Source organism: Haliotis cracherodii, unplaced genomic scaffold, assembly GCF_022045235.1.
Source record: "Haliotis cracherodii isolate W230 unplaced genomic scaffold, xgHalCrac1.p SCAF_12, whole genome shotgun sequence".
Lineage (NCBI taxonomy): Eukaryota > Metazoa > Mollusca > Gastropoda > Lepetellida > Haliotidae > Haliotis > Haliotis cracherodii.
In genome coordinates, this window is record NW_027266267.1 from 13,371,020 (window position 1) to 13,393,627 (window position 22,608).

The 22,608-nt window shown below is 41.3% G+C and overlaps 1 protein-coding gene across 1 annotated transcript in view; it reads left to right on the forward strand.

The window, feature by feature from the left end:
• The first annotated feature begins 450 nt into the window (after positions 1–450).
• LOC139457048 (dynein axonemal assembly factor 8-like) overlaps positions 451–22,608 on the forward strand; it is a 92,051-nt gene continuing 69,893 nt past the window's right edge. The window contains exons 1-12 of the mRNA XM_071238491.1: positions 451–630; positions 3,081–3,696; positions 5,970–6,071; positions 7,753–7,887; positions 10,140–10,217; positions 11,408–11,534; positions 13,480–13,605; positions 14,280–14,453; positions 15,453–15,588; positions 16,568–16,709; positions 18,546–18,787; positions 20,619–21,690. Coding sequence (XP_071094592.1) covers positions 451–630; positions 3,081–3,696; positions 5,970–6,071; positions 7,753–7,887; positions 10,140–10,217; positions 11,408–11,534; positions 13,480–13,605; positions 14,280–14,453; positions 15,453–15,588; positions 16,568–16,709; positions 18,546–18,787; positions 20,619–21,690 — 3,130 coding nt within the window. The remainder of the gene's footprint in view (positions 631–3,080; positions 3,697–5,969; positions 6,072–7,752; positions 7,888–10,139; positions 10,218–11,407; positions 11,535–13,479; positions 13,606–14,279; positions 14,454–15,452; positions 15,589–16,567; positions 16,710–18,545; positions 18,788–20,618; positions 21,691–22,608) is intronic.

The window sequence follows — 22,608 nt, forward strand, 5'->3', positions numbered from 1 at the left end:
GCCATATAGCAATAGTGCCGTAGGTACGAGCGATTTTCATTGTCTGTTGAGTTTGAGGTGATGAATTCTATTTGATTTCTTGTAAATATGAACTTTTTGCTAAGAATATTAGGAAACATGATATTAATCTCAGTTAGATAACAGAATGTAATGCAGCTACCGTTTGTGTTGAATTACAGACTTGTTAAAATACATATTTTTATTCTCATGCCCTTCCAGTCCCCAAATTGCTTTTGTTTTTGTTATATTCTTTTTGTATTCACTATTTGTAAACACTAAAAAAAATTTCATGTGAAATTTTATATCTGCACTGGATGTTTGGACATGCTATGCCATTCATAGTGAATGGAATCAAAGTTAATACGGTATAATACCTACTAACATTAAAATTTCATCTGCCTGTTGAGATATTAAGATATTCATATGGTATATTTTTTAGGTGCCATAGTGATGAACTCCTCAGGAGAAGAGAGTGACCCCGAGGTGTCAGTGACCGTCGGGGCTGCAAGTGGGGGTCAGGAAATGAAGGGGAAGTCAACCTCCAAAGGACCTCAGCTCAAGCCACAGATGGACTCGATATTTGCTGAAGTCGAAAAAAGCCTTCCTTCTATAGATTTTGATCTGTCAGATGTAAGAGGAAAATTGTTGTCATTCTTTTCATGGGCAAAATGGGGCTGTCGGGTAGCCTAGTGGTTAAATCGTTCGCTCGTCACGTCAAAGACCCGGGTTCGGTTCCCGACATGGGTACAATGTGTGAAGCCCATTTCTGGTGTCCCCCATCGTGATATTGCTGGAATATTGCTAAAAGCGGCGTAAAATCAAACTCACTCACTCACTCATGGGCAAAATAAGCACCAGTACGTTTATCTTGGGCCTACCTTTAGAATATAGTTCCATTAACTTTACAAACATGTCAGAAGACCCTATGACATATTTGTACGTCAGCAAAACAATGCGCTGTGACATCAGCCTAGCAACAGTGTTGCTGGTGTCATTGGTTGTGCCTAAGCTCTGCATGCACTGTTTTTGGATAAGCCCAGTGATGTTGAGAGTTTTCAATATTTGTTCACTAAACACAACCTACAGTGGTGCATTTTATGAAAGCATATTTTGATTTTTGGATTCAACATAATTCATGGAGATTATAAATGGAAGTTAGAAACAGCGCCCACAGCGATATTTGCAAGTGAACAATCCCAATTAGCACCCCTTCTAATTGATCAGTGTACACAAGACTTGTTTATTTGTGTATAATACACACTCGTGTGTTATATGCACCCTTAATTATAGGCATTTGAATTCTGCAATATATATCTTTCGTGTATAATACACACAGACTTTTCTTTTGTATCATTTCAGGCGTTCAGCAAAATTTACGATCTTTCAACACTGTTTTTTTTCACCAAAATTTTATTCTGATAAGAGCCCCTTATTTCTAATTTTGAGAGCGCCGCGATGTAACTGGAATACTGTTAAAAGCGGAGTTAAACCCAACTCACTCACTCACTGTGCCCTGTGATGATTCAGAAGCCGACTCACAGTAGCTATGCCTTTGCCTTCATCGTTCCTTACTATGATCCATGTTATCTTCTCGTGTTCCTTCCTGCACTTTCCTTTCACGGAATGACCCGACAATTATTAATACCTTGCCATTTATGTGTATACTTGAACTCACCGTGTAACGCCTGGAGTCATTTACCATTCGCACCATATCAGCTGATTCCTTACCACTCAAGATCTTTTAGATTACAGAGTGGTACGAGTGTGAAAATGGCATCATGTGGCTACCCATAACATTCACAAGTGTCCGCTTAATAATCGAAAAAGAGAAGTAACATGTTACTGTTTTGAAACTAATCAGTTATCCATATATAGCCATAAAAACAAACAAAACCCATATTTTTTATTTTAAGAGGAAGATTTTGTAATTTTTGGTACGAGTACTGCTGCCATCAACTTGAGTTTGTGTGAGGTTAATCCATCCAATCCACCTTCCTTAAGTTCTTTGACTTAAAAAATTTATGATGATTTCCACATGCTTTTTATTGTTTAGTAATGTTCATAAATGGTGATGCAAAAAAGTATGATTTTTTTAACCCCAAAGTAAGGACAAAGTATTTGTTTGCCCAGATCCTTGTGATTACTGACCTGTTTCTCTGTGAGTTTTTTTTCTTGAAACTGAGAATGCAATATATAATTTTGAGATGATATTAAATACTTTGTCCCCACTAAAAGAAACTCATGCAACATGCTTATTCTCAAAGTGCATGTTGAACATAGACCATTGTTAAACACAGGGTTCCATTGGTCTACCTTCATCCTCCCGAGGCAAGAGAGTTAACTGACTTTAAATGTCCAGTTTCCACCCTTGCCGAACTAGGCTGGTATTCCTGGTCTCGATCGTAGCGCCACCAGTGGATGTTACGAGTTATGTCCCTTCTATGCCTCTCCTATGGACCAATCAGATTCCACCTCTCGTATCACTTGCATTTGGTTCATTTGGCTCTCGCCCAGTCAAGATGATCTGATCGATAATCAAGATCTATATATTGTGATAAACGAGTCTTACATTGCGAAGTGCATCAAATTACGTGAGCAGCTTGATTAAAAACATGGAAAGATTTTGAAAATATCTGTTGACAACGAGTAAGTGGTACACATGCTTTGCAAATCCTGCAATCGACCAAAATCTGCATGAAAATTTACGAACCGCATATTGATTTCGGAGCACGATTTTGATTGGAATATGCATAGACTCGTAAGTCCAGCCAAAATGTAACTCCATAATACCAGCCAAGTTCGGCAAGGGTGGAAACTGGATTAACTCACTTGCCTCGGGAAGATGAGATCCTTATGAGTACTGACCTGTTTCTCTATGAGTGTTTTTTCTTGAAACTGAGAATGCAATATATAATTTTGAGATGACATTAAATACTTTGTCCCCACTAAAAGAAACTCATGCAACATGCTTATTCTCAAATTGCATGTTGGACATTGGCCATTCTTAAACACAGGTTCCTTTGGCCTACCTACGCCTAGAGTTACCTGAAATCTAACGTGGAATGTTCTCTCTGTTGCAGATAAGCTCAGATACAGATGAGCCGATTATATTTCACAGAAGTTTGAAAACATCTGACTATTTGTTTGATGATGACAAGGATCTTGACACAAGCCTAAGTGGGGAATCTTTGACAGAAAGGATGCAGCCACTTAAGCAATCAGTTGACAAAATATCAGAGTTACCTCCCCCTTATGACAATGACCTTGCACTATTGAAACCAATATTTGGGGATGGATCCCAAACTGACACCGGGGGTAGTTGGGAGGCACTAGTGACAGATTATGAACAAGACATAGAAAACTCAAACTGTCCTAAGCCACAGATGCAGAATTGGATGGCACTGGAACGAGATATGTCTCAATCGTCTTTTCCGCCAGCATTTACCAGCAGTGGGACATCAATGGAGGATGATTTCATTGACAACAGACTTATGGAGGAAGAGACTTGTGAAGAAGGGGGAGACAACTCTCAAGCAGGTCTTGACACGGACGCGGGGGATTTCTTAGAAACAGTTGGTGTGAAACAGAAAAGGAAACAAGATAATGAGAAACAAAAGAGTAAATCCATTGCATCAACAATTGTTTCAGCCAGAGCGCCAGTACTGTCTCTTCAGGCCTTGGAGAATATTGATTTAGGTAATGAAGGCATTGGATAACTTTTTTAGCCATTGACTAAGTACTCACATGTTACATTTCAAACTCAACCGCCTCCATGGTCAAGTAGTAGAGCGTCCGCCCGGAGAGTGGAAGGTCCAGGGGTTCGATCCCCGGTCGCGTCATACCAAAAGACGTTAAAAGATGGTACTTGTTGTTACCCTGTCTGGCGCTCGGCATTAAGGGGCTAAAACAAGGACTGGTCGGCTCGGAGTCAGTATACTGTGTCTGAGTGGGGTATTCATGTTAAACTGCGGCATGGTATCTCAGTGAGCTAGCACTATAAATCGGCATCAGTCCGGACTAGTACAAGCAGCCACACAAACACACACACGTACATGCACGTCGCTATATAAGTGCAATAATCTTGGACGCGACGTTAAACCCCATTTCCACTCACCTTACCTACAATTCAAACTCAGTTTTGATAGATTTCTTAGGCTATTCAGGATATTTTTACTACCTTGGGACCAGTCTATTAGGTAATCATAAACCGATGCGTAGACAATTTTTATATTCATGCAGTTTCAGTTAACTACTTATTTTCTTCTGTTCAATGACTGTCTATGTGTGAAACATGTCACATATACTCCCAACAGCGATACGTCTCAGGACCCGTGAAGATCCGGATTAGAATAGGTCTTCAGCAACCCATGCTTGCCGTAAAAGGCGACTATGCAGGTCGTAAAAGGCGACTAACAGGATGGGGTGGTCAGACTCGCTGACTTGGTTGATGCATGTCATCGATCCCAATTGTGTGGATCAATGCTCATGATATTAATCACTGGATTGTCTGGTCCAGACTCGATTACTTACAGACTGCCGTCATATAGCTGGAATATTGCTGAGTGCGGCGTTAAACAACAAACCAACCAACCAACTGTCGACTGCCTGATTTGCAAAACATGTGTACCCCCAACTGTGCGTCGACGGATATTTTGCAAATTATTTCATGCTTTTAATCAAGGTGCTCACATGATTTGATGTGCGACGTTAAACAACAAACAAACAAACAATACGTCTCAGTTTCAACAAGAGAGACGTAACCTTTTTGTGCCTTGTCCGCTGCTGTAGAGTTTATGAATAGGTGATGCCTGCATTTGATCAGAAAATGAATATGTGTCAAGATATTTAGGTATGCAAGCAGAAAATGCTGCACTGAGTATTTACATGTATTGTTTTTTTACATTTTTCATGCATATTTGTAAACAAGCAACTCAGCATTAATTGAGTGATGATTTATTTTGAGTAGTTTATCAAATATGCAGCTTATCTGCAGCTCTGGTTAATATTGGATGTCCTGAGAACAGTCTGTAGTTGACAGTTGGTAATATGGATGAAACTATGCAAGAAATGGTCATAAAATCCTTTATTCAGTTGGTAGGGCAAATAATAGAAAAAGCTCACATTTGATGAACTTTTTAGTGTGACTAAAATATATTGACAATAAAAATGTTTGAGTAAGTGAGTTTGGTTTTACGCCGCTTTTAGCAATATTCCATCAATATCACGGCAGGGGACACCAGAAAAGGGCTTCACACATTGTACCCATGTCGGGATTGTTAATGTCTGACTTTTTGTCTTATATTTTGGGGGTGATCAGGTAGCCTAGTGGTTAAAGCGTTCACTCGTCACTCGTCAATCGGGTTCGATTCCCGACATGGATACGATGTGTGAAGCCCATATCTGGTGTCCCCCGTTGTGATATTGCTGGAATATTGCTAAAAGTGGCGTAAAACCATACTCACTCACTCTGTGGTCGTAATTCAGTTTTCCAGGAGTACTTGCACTATGGTGAATATTTTTTGGCCATATTTGTTTGATGCTTCTAGTGTAGCGGAATGTGACGACATACTAAGTTGTTACATATGTTGCTACATCTGACATATTGTAGAAAATAAGGATTGGTTGGTTGGTTGGTTGTTTAACGCCGCACTCAGCAATATTCCAGCTGTATGACGGCGGTCTGTAAATAATCGAGTGGACCAGGCAATCCAGTGATTGATATCATGAGCATTGATCCACGCAATTGGGACCGATGACATGCATCAACCAAGTCAGCGAGCCTGACCACCCGATCTCGTTAGTCGCCTTGTACGACAAGCATAGTCGCCTTTTACGGCAAGTATTGGTTGCTGAAGACCTATTCTACTCCGGATCTTCACGGGTCCATGTGTAGCATATTGCATGCTGTCTATGTGATTACACTGTATTGCACTGTTTAAAGCGAGTACTGACTCCCATGCTTTGTGTAGATGTATTGCTGGAGAGTTTGAATGAAGACAACCAGTATGGACCCAGGACGATGCTAGCATCTTCCAGCAGAGGCGGAGGTGGGGACACAGCAGAACATCAAGGTAGGTCATCACACCTGTGTTCACTGGACCCAAGGTAGGTCGTCACACCTGTGTTCACTGGAGCCAAGGTAGGTCGTCACACCTGTGTTCACTGGAGCCAAGGTAGGTTGTCACACCTGTGTTCACTGGAGCCAAGGTAGGTATCATACCTGTGTTCACTGAAGCCAAGGTAGGTTGTCACACCTGTGTTCACTGAAGCCAAGGTAGGTCGTCACACCTGTGTTCACTGAAGCCAAGGTAGGTTGTCACACCTGTGTATCTTGTACTTGATTGGACCAACTGTCTTGTACTTGATAGGACCAACTGTCTTGTACTTCATAGGACCAACTGTCTTGTACTTCATAGGACCAACTTGTGCTTGATAGGACCGTCTTGTACTTGATAGGACCAACTGACTTGTACTTCATAGGACCAACTTGTGCTTGATAGGACCAACTGTCTTGTACTTGATAGGACCAACTGTCTTGTACTTGATAGGACCAACTGTCTTGTACTTGATAGGACCAACTGCCTTGTACTTGATAGGACCAACTGTCTTGTACTTGATAGGACCAACTGCCTTGTACTTGATAGGACCAATTGTCTTGTACTTCATAGGACCAACTTGTGCTTGATAGGACCAACTGTCTTGTACTTGATAGGACCAACTGACTTGTACGTGATAGGACCAACTGACATGTACTTGATAGGACCAACTGACTTGTACTTCATAGGACCAACTTGTGCTTGATAGGACCAACTGTCTTGTACTTGATAGGACCAACTGTCTTGTACTTCATAGGACCAACTGACTTGTACTTGATAGGACCAACTGACATGTACTTGATAGGACCAACTGACTTGTACTTCATAGGACCAACTTGTGCTTGATAGGACCAACTGTCTTGTACTTGATAGGACCAACTGTCTTGTACTTCATAGGACCAACTGACTTGTACTTCATAGGACCAACTTGTACTTGATTGGACCAACTGTCTTGTACTTCATAGGACCAACTGCCTTGTACTTGATAGGAATAACTTGTGCTTGATAGGACCAACTGACTTGTACTTCATAGGACCAACTTGTGCTTGATAGGACCAACTGTCTTGTACTTGATAGGACCAACAGACTTGTACTTCATAGGACCAACTTGTGCTTGATAGGACCAACTGTCTTGTACTTCATAGGACCAACTGACTTGTACTTCATAGGACCAACTTGTGCTTGATAGGACCAACTGTCTTGTACTTGATAGGACCAACTGTCTTGTACTTGATAGGACCAACTGACATGTACTTGATAGGACCAACTGCCTTGTACTTGATAGGACCAACAGACTTGTACTTCATAGGACCAACTTGTGCTTGATAGGACCAACTGTCTTGTACTTCATAGGACTTACTGACTTGTACTTCATAGGACCAACTGACATGTACTTGATAGGACTAACTTGTACTTGATAGGACCAACTGACCTGTCTTGGCGAGGACCAATTGTCTTTATCAGAGTCCTCCTTTATGTTAAGACACAATTATGTTTAGGTCCTGGGAAATGCGAATAATATTACACTCTACAATTTGCAACATTTCCTTGATAGTATGCACAGTAAGATAATAAGAAGCATTTCACTTTGTTGAAGCTCACAGTAACCCCACATGTCCTTATGTTGAATGTCTAACACTATGTCTATCTGTTGCAGCCCCGCTCGAGGATCTGACCCTGATACAGAAGCTGGCCCAACTGTCTGTATCACAGGGGGGCTGTCCCCTGGCGACTATTGACCCCCGCACAGGGGCCATCAGGGAGCAGGACAACAAGAAGACAACAGAGAAAGGTGGGGCCACCTTGCACGTCTCTCACACAACGTGTGCCAGCTACCATATAAACTCCTCAACGTTCCAAACACATATCTACGGCCTCTATCTCCTCTATAGGGAGCTAATTCCTCTGTGGAGGTCTACCTCTGTAGAGATCTGTCTCCTCTGTAGGGATCTGTCTCCTCTGTGTGGAGGTCTACCTCTGTAGAGATCTGTCTCCTCAGTAGGGATCTGTCTCCTCTGTAGAGATCTGTCTCCTCTGTGTGGAGGTCTACCTCTGTAGAGATCTGTCTCCTCTGTAGGGATCTATCTCCTCTGTGTGGAGGTCTACCTCTGTAGGGATCTGTCTCCTCTGTAGGGATCTGTCTCCTCTGTAGGGATCTGTCTCCTCTGTGTGGAGGTCTACCTCTGTAGAGATCTATCTCCTCTTAGGGCATCTATCTCCTCCGTAAGGATCTATCTCCTCTGTTGGGTGGACCCGTGAAGATCTGGGGTAGAATAGGTCTTCAGCAACCCGTGAACCCAGGTTCCCCTTATTATTTGCAGACTGCCATGATATGACTTGATTATTGCTTGCTGTGGCGTTAAACAACATTCATGCATTATATCACTCAGATTAATTTAGCTGGTCGTCTGTTGACCTACTGGCAGCAGAAAGAAGAGACTATGTAAAGTCAATGGTAGGGCTGGCTGTCGATACAGATCATAGAGATCGATAATCTTAAACTAAATATCGATCAATTATCGATATATATCGGAGAAGTATCTTTGAGAAAACACTAGGGGTGTCACGATACGATACGTATCTCGATTTTGAGGTCAAGATACAGCAATACTGATCTTTTATATATAATTTACCTGTAACACCTGCGATTACCTGTGCCGTCCAAGATGACAAGACCACTGTGTTATGTTTACCTTGTATAGATCTCGTATCGTATTGAGAGAATTATCTACCGATGCATTGGTACAATTGGTGAATCGTGACATCCATAGCAAATACACGAAACAAATCCTAAAGAAATCGCCATATTTCATTTCATCGGTGAGTGGTGGCACGTTTATCCAGGGATTACTTTGTGGACATTTGAGATATAACAAAAACTAGTTACTTTCCATCTTCAGCATTTAAGTTTACTGACAATACCAAGTCTGTTTGGGTAAATCTAAACTTTGTTTCATCACAATAGTTTATGTAAGGTATTATCGATGACACAATTTTTATATCGATAATCATTAAAATTTCTTCCCATCGATGATAGTTCCGATTATCAATCTTTTTTGCCAGCCCCAGCCAATGGCCCCTTAGTTAATAAACGTAGCGTAATCACAAACCCACTTATTGATTTTCATATCAAGTATTACACATGTTAAGAAACATATTTGTTTTGTTCATCATGTTCATATGGCGCTTTTGTTTTCGGAAGATCAGATATTTATCATCCTGACACACCACTCTACAATTTCCTTCAGTCTTATTACACAAAACTAGGGCTGCAACTAATACACTATGAGGCGAATACGATTCATATCATGAATATAGGGTAATGAATAAGAATATTAATTCACGAATGCAATAACAAGTCAGCAGTTGATGTATTATTTGTTATATTCAGTGAAACATTAACAACATAAATTATTTGACATGGTTTGTTAATTATCTATATTATACATTTATAAACTGCACTTGTCCAAGTACTTAGTCTTAGTATCTGCTCAAATGCTCAAAGACCAGTGACCATTCCTGTCAAATTAAATGTTATAAGAGTGTTGTCTTTAAAGAAATCTATGCATATCATATGTTCTTATGGATGTTTTAGGCACAGGGTATGTAAATGCACATGATTGCATATTCATAAATATTCGATTCTAGTTGCCAAGAATGAATTAAATTCATGAATATATACGGTTTGATTAATCGAATACGCGGGTGAATCGTAACGGCTCTGCACAGAACCGAAAATATTGCTCTTCCTTCTCCAAGGTGCCCCCTACTCTTGGTTACCAGTCAAGAGGAATCTTTAGTATATTTTTTCCAGAAATCATGTTGTTTGATGATGCTTCATTTCAAATAATAGTGTTGGTTTGAAAGGATTGAGATTACATACACTGGATATTTCATTGTATTGGAATTGATCAAGGGAAGATAATTATGGAGATTATCTCCCTTTGGCTCCATGTAGAGTTAGTCCAAGGTGAGATTTTTATCTTCAACAAGATTTTATTAGCTTGATTCTAATTGATTTACTCCTTTTCATCTCCTTTCAAGAATCCAAGAAGACAACAGCATGTATGGGAACAAATACAAGTGACCTTTCAAGGATGTCTCCCCCATCTTTAATTCCATGTGAGTGCAATGTCACCAAATTGTATTTCGTGGCCAGCTAATTTGTCAATCAGGACCCATTCTGGGGAAAGTATCTTATTGAGATTGCCTCAAATATTCCCCCATTTTGTATTTACTGGTACAGACACCTTGAATAAAGATTACTTTAAACATGCTTAGGATTAAGAAAATATAAGAATTGGTTCTCAGCAATGATTTTGGAAAATATTGGGCTGGCGGTGTATTTATTTTTTCCTTGTTCAAACTAGTATGTAACCAAATAAACAGTTGTGTACCATCAACCTTGAAAGGGCCTCCCTACATAAACAAGCATACAAACTCCTATTGCTGCCATGACCATAACACAAGATGCACAGTAAAGCAGTGTGCATGTAAAGGAAAAATATCAATATTTTGAAAATGGAAGTAAAAAGTGAAACGTGCGGGCAGTGCATAAGACTCTTTTTATATTTATGATATACAGCCTTAAAGTAAAATTGGGGGCACGGGTGGCCCAGTCGTCTAAGGCGCCGCGATTCGCTGTGCAAATTGCGTCCCTTGGGCACGCCAGAAACCTATGATTGTGGGTTCGAATCCCGGTTCGCCCCGATTATGTTTCTAGGTTTGTCAGCACCTTACCCGTGCTCGTGGGTTTCACCGAAGTGGTAAACGTCTGAGACCTGCATCACTTTGGGCTTTCCTCCCACATTAAGCTGACACGCTGTGATATAACTGGAATACTGTTAAAAGCGGCGTTAAACCCAACTCACTCACTCACTCAAAGTAAAATTAAGAGGAATTATGAATTGTTTGAAAGCCATTACTTACAGGTTGATGGATGACAAAGTAGACACAATTTATGGATAACAACTTCTTTATTTTACTGCAAAGGCGACATTTTGGTATAGATCCTTATACCGTCAAGCAGCGGTATAAGGCTTGACAATGGTATACGATCTTTACCGAAACATCGCCTTTACAGTAAAATAAAGAAGCTCTCCATTAATTGCGTCTACTTTGTAACAGGAATGATATTCTGTATTAAGGTTATCTATGATTTCCATATGTTGGTGTGTATATCTAGATTGTGTCGAGGATATGTGCCTTGCCTGCATTCATGCATAAATACAAATGTCCAATGATTGCAGTCTGAGACAAAGTCCAGACATTACCGTATTCGAAGTAATAATCAGTACGTCTACCTGCTCCAGCTCCAGCCCAGCCGAAGGTGGAACCAGACACAGTGTTCATCGATCTCCGCCACTTTGAGAAACACCGTCAGAAGGAACAACATAACATTGAGCGGGTTCAACAGATCCTCGGCATTCAGCACGACAGGTACATACTCCCGACTCTCACAGATTGGTGTGGGGATTAGTTTAATGCAGAGCTCCAGATACGCTGCGTATCTGCGTAAAATACGCATCAGAAATGCAGAAATACGCAGTAAAATAAAATCCAAGCGTATCAAATATGCAACAAACATTACAGATATGCCACAAAAATAAAACTTGTGCATATTATCCAAATATTGTGAAGTAACCCTGTGTATTCGATTAGCAAATCAACTTATTTGAAATCATAAACAGGCATTTCTTCAACCTTGCCAAACTCCAAAATGACAGTTACATCATGATCATTTGCCATCACACTTTCTTGTGGAAGTATCATGGTATTTTTGAGTCCTATAAAGCTCTCGAACCCACACAACACCAGTTTGTAGGGACTAGATGAATAGTGTTTTTTAAATATTTTACTTAAATACCCACATGTGTAAAAACTAGTGGGTAACAGAAATTTGAATACCCAGATAGAATTACTGATACCCAATGATTTTAAAATACATGGGTAAAATTCCCACAACACCAAAAGCTTATCTGGAGCTCTGGGTTAATGCATTCTGTAACTGCAGTCATCCACATTATTGCTTATTGTCTTCTTGTATGGCATCTCCTTGAGGCAAGAGAGTTAACTGACTATAAAAGTCCAGTTTCCACCCTTGCCGAACTAGGCTGCAAATATAGACTTACATTTTGGCTGGACTAACGATTCTCTGCATAGTCCAATCAAAATCACATAAGGAACAAGACATCCGGTTACTAATCAAAATGGATTTCAAGTGCCGATTTCTGTCAACTGCAGGGAAAAAATGGGTCTTACCCCACGAAGTGCATCAAATCATGTGAGCACCTTAATTAAAAGCATGAGATAATTTGCAAAATATCTGTTGACGCCAAGTTGGCGGTACATATGTTTTGCAAATTATCTCATGCTTTTAATTAAGGTGCTCACATGATTTGATGCACTTCGTGGGGTAAGACCCATTTTTTTACTATCTAGGTCTTGATTATTGAGCAAGTTGTCTTCACTTGGTGCCGCCATTTTGTTTAAAGCAAATGCAAGTTATATGAGAGATGGAATCTGATTGGTCAATAGGAGGAACATAGAAGGGACATAACTCGTAATAGCCACTGGTAGCGCTACGATCGAGCCTTGAAATTCCAGCCTAGTTCAGCAAGTGTGGAAACTGGACTTGTATAGTCAGTTAACTCTCTTGCCTCAGGAAGATGCTTGTATGGGTGCTGCTTGCTCTTCAGCATGAATGCTAAAAATCACTTGTTCAATGGTTGTTCCATTTTTTTAAGACAACACGCATTTTCAGTATGAGTTTGTAAACCACCTCATAGGCAGATAATAAAAATATTTTGTGAAGCAATATGTAACGCTATGGAATGAAGCCCATCATGTTATTAACTAAGTTTGGTATTGGAGTGCATCTGTGACATTGTCAATGCTTAATTGATGATATGAGTTTGGGATTCTGGTTTAGAATGGTCCCCAACCTATGCTGGTCATGTGCGTGAGTGAGTTTGGTTTTACGCCCCCTTTGGCAATATCACGGCGTGGGACATCAGAAATGGGCTTTACACATTGTACCCATTTTGGGAATCGAACCTGGGTCTTTAGCGTGATGAGTGAACGCTTTAACCACTAGGCTACCCGACTGCCCCCTAGTCAAAAGGAGCTTCCAAGGATTGGGGGGGGGGAGGATTCAGGATAAGAGGAGACAAATGGATGAGGATGTCAGGCTCAGTGACTTGTTCGATGACATATACCCTGGCATGGGTTGTTGCTCACAATATCGATCACTGGGTGGGTTGTCTGGTCCAGACTCAGTTATTTACGGGCCAGGTCATATATCTGGAATGTTCCTTAGTGCAGTGTTAAGACAAACATTAATGTAAGTAGCGTGGGATACAGGTGAGTGTGATGACTGTTGCAGCTCGGACTCCAGTGACTCGGAGGATGACATGGAGCAGTGGCAGACACAGAGACGTCAGATCAAGGAGAAGCTGACGTCACGGGGCATGACCACACATCCTCTACCATCCAAGCCCAAACCATTTCAGTCAGTTCAAGTTTGCTTATCAAACCTGTGTGTGTGTGCGTGTGCGTGTGTGAGTGTGTGTGGTTATTCTGTCTGTCAGTCTGTCTTTCCTTCCATCCTTTCGAGAACAAACTGCTTCATAGATTCTTTTCAAACTTGGTAAACACTTTCTATACCAATAGGAGTGGTGCAGTGCTAAGTTTCATTTCAAAACTTGGATTTTCTTAAAAAATACAGCTATTATTCATTTTTTTTAACTTTAACAATTGTTTGACCTATAACTTGAAAACTACTACATGGAATCTTTTAAAATTTAGCCAACAGTTTCCATACTAATAGAAGAGGTGATTTTTTTATATGTGGATTTTCTGAGAAATAGAATTTTTACATAGGTATTTTGAATGTTTTGATGTTTTTCAACTTCAACATTTGTGCAAACTATAACTTGAGAACTTCTTCATGGATTCTTTTCCAAGCAGGGGTACAGTTTCTCTATCAATAGCAGAAGTGCAGTGCAAAGTTTGATTTCGATAAGTGGATTTTCTGAGAAAAAAATTCATTTTGCATGTTTGGAACTTAAAAATATGTTGGAGTCGAAGTCAGGGGAGTGTTTGTGAGCCCTGCTCACTTTTGGCCTTGTTTCAAACTGTTTTAACTCCTGATTATCGCAATTGACGAGTATTTTTCGTTAACAGAAATAGAAACATCAAACACCCAAACCGAGTTATCAACCTGAGTGAGAGAGGGACAAATGTTCAGAAGATGACAAACAGCCAGGATGAAGATGAAGAGGAGGCAGCAGATGACCAACAAAAGAAAGCACAACATGCAGCGCAGAGAGAGAAGGAGAGACAGATGGAGAGAGCAAGGTACATACGGAATATGTAGATGATGGTGCTTGCGTCCCTTGGGCACGGCAGAAATCTATGATTGTGGGTTCGAATCCCAGTTCGCCCCGATTATGTTTCTAGGTTTGTCAGAACCATACCCGTGCTCGTGGGTTTCACCGAAGTGGTAAATGTCTTGGACCTGCTGGGCGTAACTTTTCTACACCTTGAACTTTGTAGATCACCAAACCATAATGATATTATTGAGCAGTATCTGAACATTTTCAGAGTTTCAGATAACTTTTTGAGCAATTGAGTATTTACTCTAGGGTTTCTAATATTAATTATAAATATATTATATGTTTGACTCGGAAAGTAAATTAGCCCGTAATTGTGTTTAGGAAATAAGCTCATGCTGAAAAAGGGGGCACGTGTGGCACAGTCTCTAAGGTGCCACGATTCGCTGTGCAGAGTTGCGTCCCTTGGGCATGCCAAAAGCCTATGATTGTGGGTTCGAATCCCGGTTCGCTCTGATTATGTTTCTAGGTTTGTCAGCACCAAACCCGTGCTCATGGGTTTCACCAAAGTGGTAAACGTCCGAGACCTGCATCTCTTCGGGCTTTCCTCCCACATTAAGCTGACACGCCGTGATATAACTGGAATACAGTAAAAAGCGGCGTTAAACCCAACTCACTCACTCCAACATACATTGACACAGTGACATCTTATTGCCACTGACCCATGAAGATTCCGGAGTAGAATAGGTCTTCAGCAACCCATACTTACCGTAAAAGGTGACTATGCTTGTCGTAAAAGGCGACTAACAGGATTGGGTGGTCAGACTCGCTGACTTGGTTGATACATGTCATCGATCCCATTTGCATGGATCGATGCTCATGATGTCAATCACTGGCCTGTCTGGTCCAGACTCGATTATTTACAGACCACCGTCATATAGCTGGAATACTGTGCAGCATTAAATAACAAACAAACTAACAAATCTTATTGCCACTTGATTATGATGACCATATTTCTAATTAGGAAATTGAGAGAACAGCGAGAAAAGGAGAGAGAATCGCGGCTACGGATGGGGAAGAGAATTGAAGCTGTGCAGCCAACTGCCTCTGTTAGTGGCCGCCACCCGTGTGCTGAACAAACACCAGTCATATTTGATATTGTAAGCATGTTTTCTTATGTATGTAGTTTACACTCTGAATGATTACGACCGCCACCGTGGTCTAGTGGTAGAGCGTCCGCCCGGAGAGCGGAAGGTCCGGGGTTCGATCCCCGGCCGCGTCATACCAAAAGACGTTAAAAGATGGTCCCCTTTTTACCCCGTCTGGCGCTCGGCATTAAGGTGCTAAAATAAGGACTGGTCGGCTCGGAGTCAGTATACTGTGTCTGAGTGAGGTATTCATGTTAAACTGCGGCATGGTATCTCAGTGAGCTAGCACTATAAATCGGCATCAGTCCGGACTAGTACAAGCAGCCACACACACATACACACACGTACATGTCGCTATATAAGTGCAATAATTACGTTAACCCCCATTTCACCTCACCACCTCACCTGAATGATTACCTTAGCACAAAGACAGTTGTGGAAAGGGAGCCTGATATCTTTCCCAAAACAAGAAATTGAGGCATCTAGAGTATTCAGATGTACCTGGTTTATGTTTAAAAGATGCATCTCAAGTATTCAGATTTACCTGGTTTATGTTTAAAAGATGCATCTCAAGTATTCAGATTTACCTGGTTTATGTTTAAAGGATGCATCTCAAGTATTCAGATGTACCTGGTTTATGTTTAAAAGATGCATCTCAAGTATTCAGATTTACCTGGTTTATGTTTAAAAGGTGCATCTCAAGTATTCAGATTTACCTGGTTTATGTTTAAAGGATGCATCTCAAGTATTCAGATTTACCTGGTTTATGTTTAAAGGATGCATCTCAAGTATTCAGATTTACCTGGTTTATGTTTAAAGGATGCATCTCAAGTATTCAGATTTACCTGGTTTATGTTTAAAGGATGCATCTCAAGTATTCAGATTTACCTGGTTTACATTTAAAGGATGCATCTCAAGTATTCAGATTTACCTGGTTTATGTTTAAAGGATGCATCTCAAGTATTCAGATTTACCTGGTTTATGTTTAAAGGATGCATCATATGAGCCCCCTCCCAAGACCTTGCCTGGAGTTATCTCCCCTGACCAGGAGTGCGTGCTGCTGACTGTCAACTTGTCCAGTGATGGAGAAATTGTGCTGCATCGAAACAGGACCAATAAAAGCGTGGACACTGGTTAGTTGGTTATTGATGAACCTATTACAGGACAAGTATAAGGTGATATGTGTTCTTCTGTTTGTAGGGTACAGGAGGACAAGTGGTTTAAGACGATGCAACTCACTGTGCATCTTTGTGTTGCCAAGGTTCTCACAGGCTTTAAGAGGCCTTGAATATGGCTGCCTTAAACATTTGTGGCTCAAATTTTGTATGAACCATGGACCTTGTTCAAGTCTGGTCATCATGGGTTCAAAGTCCAGATTAATCCTGATTCTGATCGTTGGTTTGTAAGAACCCAGCCATACCCCTGGGGACCCATGGAGATTCCGGGGTAGAATAGGTTTTCAGCAACCCATACTTGCCGTAAAAGGCGATTAACGGGATCCGGTGGTCAGGCTCGCTGACTTGGTTGATGCATGTCATCGATCCCAATAGCGTTGATCGATGCTCATGATATCAACGACTGGATTGTCTGGTCCAGACTCAATTATTTACAGACTGCAGTCATATAGCTGGAATTTTGCTGAGTGCGGTGTTAAACAACAAACCAACCAACCAACCAACCATACCCCTGGGTGCCATCCAACAGAGCAGCCATAGGGCTAGGACGATTGTTACTCCAATACTTTAACCAGAGGTAGAAATTGGCACTAGTCCTGTAGTCCTTGCCAAACTGCCCAATAGTTAAGGACTAGTAGAATTTTGCCATTTTTAAGGGGTTTGCTTCATGTTTTCATTATAAGGACTAGTGGATGGAAACTGTCAGTTTCTACCGCTGCTTTAACATAGACTAAGGACAGATGTAGTGCTAAGATCGCTTTATGGTGAGTGAGTGAGTTGGGTTTAACGCCGCTTTTAACAGTTTAACGCCGCTTTTAACAGTATTCCAGTTATATCACGGCGTGTCAGCTTAATGTGGAAGGAAAGCCTGAAGTGATGCAGGTCTCAGACGTGAAACCCAAGAACACGGGTATGGTGCTGACAAACCTAGAAACATAATTGGGGCGAACCGGGATTCGAACCCACAATCATAGGTTTCTGGTGTGCCCAAGGGACGCAACTCTGCACAGCGAATCGCGGCGCCTCAGACGACTTTGCCACCCGTGCCCCCGATCGCTTTATGGAATGGCACCATCAAAATGTAAAAGTTTACAAGCCGCATCTCTGTGTGGATTCCTCTCACAAAATGTTGACACACCACAAGAAGACGGAAACAGAAGCTTTTTTGACTGTATTCAACAACACATGAACCTCAACTGTGTCTCTACATTGCAACGTGGGGGCATTGGTGCCCAGTCGTCTAAGGCGCCGCGATTTGCTGTGCAGAGTTGCGTCCCGTGGACACGCCAGAAACCTATGATTGTGTGTTCGAATCCCGGTTCGCCCTGATTATGTTTCTAGGTTTGTCAGCACCATTCCTGTGCTCGTGGGTTTCACCGAAGTGATAAACGTCTGAGACCTGCATCACTTTGGGCTTTCCTCCCACATTAAGCTGACACGCCGCGATATAATTGTAATACTGTTAAAAGCGGCGTTTAACACAACTCACTCACTCACTCACTACACCGCAACGAGGGGTGGTCGGGTAATCAAGTGGTTAAGTGTTCGCTCGTCACGCTGAAGACCCGGATTCGATTCCCGACATGGGTTCAATGTGTGAAGCCCATTTCTGGTGTCCCCCGTCGTGATAGTGCTGGAATATTGCTAAAAGCGGCATAAAACCATAGTCACTCACTCACTACGCCGCAACGCAGGAACCTTATAAAGAGAGATTACACCGAAAAAATGAATCTAAAAACAGGAGACTTTTTTCAACCTCAGAAAAGATTTTTGCAATAGAGTTTCTGATTTCAGGGTGTGGTCTCTCTGCTAGCTACACCACTCTTCTGACCTGGCTTCTCTCCCTTGTCCCTGATGACTTCACCTTCCTCCAGGGGGCAGCACAACCCACAGACACCGCCATGTTCTTTCCCCCCTTCCATGTTGTGGGCCTCCAGCAGATGTGGATGGAGGAACAGCTCTGTCTTGCCATTGCTGTGTCTCCAGCTAAAGACTTCGATGCCAAGTTTGTCTCTCTCAAATCTAAAAAATCAAAGGTAAGCAGTTAAGATACAAAACCATGTGTTTACACCATGCATCAGGATTAATAGATCTGCTTTGCATGAAAGTTAGCTTTTTTACAGCTTTTTTTTTAAATGATGATGACAACATTAATAAATCTTACCATTTTTTATTTTTGAAATACAGAATGGAATTAGCAAAATCGCAATATACATTTAGCGGTACAGGGTACAGGGCTCTACAGCAGGGTCTGAAATTCCTGATTCCAGAACACTAATAGCAGTCTAGGAATCATCTTTGCCTACTAATCCATCTTGTCATGACTGTACATATTTCATGACTGTATGTGTGAATAAGCTGTATCATAAATTTCCTTCAAATAACCTCTCACCCCCTCCATAGTCTAGTGGATAGAGCGGCCAGTGGTCGGTGGTTCAATCCCTGGCTATGTCATACCAAAAGATGTTGATAGCTTGTACTTGTTGTTACCCTTCCTAGTGCTCGGTATTAAGGGACTAACACAAGTTCGGAGTAAGTATACTCTGTCTGAGTGGGGTATCCATGTTAAACTGCAGCATGGTAACTCTTTTGGGTTAGGTAACTAAGTGCAATATTTTTTAACATGACATAAAGCCACATTTCACCTCAACTCAAATAGCCTCTTCCCCTAACACTGCATTATTGTTGAATGGTGACCCTTGCCTTGCTGTTCAAGAGCTCTCCATCATCCGACCAGTTACAGATTTGAGGTACTTCAAACAATGAAGGATTGAGATTTGTTGGGTTTTTTAGGAAGTTGACCGATTGTCATCCCAAAAACCTTTTTTAGATTTTTTGTAAATTTTGTGTTGATATGGATGAGAAGAAAACGAACTTGTATGAAAGGATGATAAGATTATAAAAATGTTCCAATTCCATATATTTTTGCCTCCAGCAAACTCGTCTTTGAAATTTGTTGGTTTTTTTAGGAAGTTGACCGATTGTCATCCCCAAAACTTTTTTTAGATTTTTTGTAAATTTTGTGTTGATATGGATGAGAAGAAAATGATTTTGTATGAAAGGATGATAAGATTATAAAAATGTTCCAATGCCATATGTTTTTGCCTCCAGCAAATTCGTCTTTGAAATTTGTTGGGTTTTTTAGGAAGTTGACCGATTGTCATCCCCAAAACTTTTTTTAGATTTTTTGTAAATTTTGTGTTGTTATGGATGAGAAGAAAACGATTTTGTATGAAAGGATGATAAGATTATAAAAATGTTCCAAAATTTTATATTTTTGCCTCCAGCAAATTCGTCTTTGAAATTTGTTGGGTTTTTTAGGAAGTTGACCGATTGTCATCCCCAAAACTTTTTTTAGATTTTCGTAAATTTTGTGTTGATATGGATGAGAAGAAAACGATTTTGTATGAAAGGATGATAAGATTATAAAAATGTTCCAAAATTTTATATTTTTGCCTCCAGCAAATTCGTCTTTGAATTTTTAAAAAACATTTTTTAGGAAGTTGACCGATTGTCATCCCCAAAACTTTTTTTAGATTTTCGTAAATTTTGTGTTGATATGGATGAGAAGAAAACGATTTTGTATGAAAGGATGATAAGATTATAAAAATGTTCCAAAATTTTATATTTTTGCCTCCAGCAAATTCGTCTTTGAATTTTTAAAAAACATTTTTTAGGAAGTTGACCGATTGTCATCCCCAAAACTTTTTTTAGAATTTTTGTAAATTTTGTATTGATATAGAAGAGAAGAAAACGATTTTGTATGAAAGGATGATAAGATTATAAAAATGTTCTAATTCCGTATATTTTTGCCTCCAAAGTCGTCTTCGAAACGTATAAGAAATAAAGAAAGGAATTCTTTTTCAGGTTCGAGATGAAGTAAAGGGAAGCTCCCCCTTCATGCAACATGTCAGCAAGTTCCTGTCCACCAACACTCTCCACACAGTGTGTCCCTGGCTCCAAGCCTTTGTCTCCATGGACGTCACGTGTGCCAATAAGGACGACCCAGAGCTGTGTGCATCCTACACCTACCAGCCCCCCCTGCCCAACGTCACCACCAAGCCTCTCTCCACCTACATCCACCTCAACCCAGATCAGTCAGCTGCTGGCAAAGTGTTCAACACACCCGTAGGCTTCTTCTGGCAAACAGTTGACAGTGATGACGGACACTTTGACGTCCCTCTTCATGACAGTGACGTAAACTATGAAACCCAGAACACAATGTCCTTGATATACAAGAAGATATTCCGTGAACCTGGTGCCCTGATGGGAATCCTGAACCGGGTTCTCCAGGAGGGTCTTGATCTCAGTGGAGTCCGACTCCTCTATCCTACTGCTGAATTGCTCAATTTGAAAGAATGTGATAACAGTGAAGAACAGTCTAACCTTGACCTCCTGAACAATATAGGGCCTGTTCTTGCTATTGCACTGCGGGGAACGTTTGCTCGGTCAATCTGGCTGGACGCTGTCGGACCTTCAGATCCTGCTTTGGCAAGGCGGACGGACCCTATGTCCCTCTGTGCTCAGTTCGGCGGTGCTTCCAGAGATGAATGTCTCCTCTTCTGTCCGCGGAACCAAGGCCGGGTCCACTCGGAGCTGACCCGTTGGTTCGGAGGCAGAGTTCCTTCTGGCGGAGTGGTTGATGTCGGGACACCTTATACCAGGAAGGAACATCTCAGAAGTGGAAGTCCAAAAGAGAGGAAAGGAAAACGAGGATCTGCTGAACCAAAAGATGCAAAAGAGGACCGAGATGAACTTTTGGCTCATCGTCCCCCCGCCACTTTGACAGCCACCCACAAGAGTGACATCTTCCTCCTCCTGTCCCCTCTGGTTCCCCCCCGCAGCTACGGCCTCATCTTGTCCACCTGTCAGAGGAGGGGCTATCAGATACATGGGCTGCGTAGGCTCAAGCTGACAACAAAAAGAGCCAGTGCTTTAGGTACATTGTTAAGCATTAAGTTGGTAAAAGGGGTGAACTTCATGTTGTATTCACTCTGAAATCTGAACAAGAAACTTCCTCTAAGACATGCTAGAATATACACAAGCAGAGATATGTTGGACACGTCAACAAAAATATCCTATATAAAGCCCCTTCTTACACAGAATTGTTTCAGGGTTTTATTTGATAGTAATTCCTGCGTATTTGAGGCAATAATTTCCTGAAATACTCGTAAAGGTTTTTGACACGAGTCATAACTGACACAATGACTTTCAGAATTAAATGAGACTTTTATGAATACAAACTCATCTTTTTATCGATAGCTGTCACAATGCGTACTTGTCATGAGAACACACCAGCCAATCAGCTGGAAGTTTTTGTCTAGAGTTGTGGATATTTCTGTCCAGCACTTACTGCAGTCACCATGTATCTGACAGAAAACAGGCATGGCTTGGCCTATCAAAAACACTGAGGACTCATTCTTAATCACGAGGGCGGTCAAGGTGTTCTCTTGTCAGTCCGAAGACCTGGGTTCGATTCCCGACATGGGTACAATGTGTGAAGCCCATTTCTGATGTCCCCTGCTGTGATATTGCTTGAATATTGCTAAAAGCGGCATAAAACCATACTCACTCACTCTAAATCATGAAAACGCTATGGAACATCCTGTATCTCCGTGTAGGGACAAGTCAATATCAAAATTGTTTTTAGGGAGCAGCACAGTTACCGTTACCGCAGCTAAGGTTGACTTAACCAGAAAAAGAGGTTTTGAGTTATTCTGATATTGAAGGGGGCACGGGTGGCCCAGTCGTCTAAGGCGCTGCGATTTGCTGTGCAGAGTTGCGTCCCTTGGGCATGCCAGAAACCTATGATTGTGGGTTCGAATCCCGGTTTGCCCGGATTATGTTTCTAGGTTTG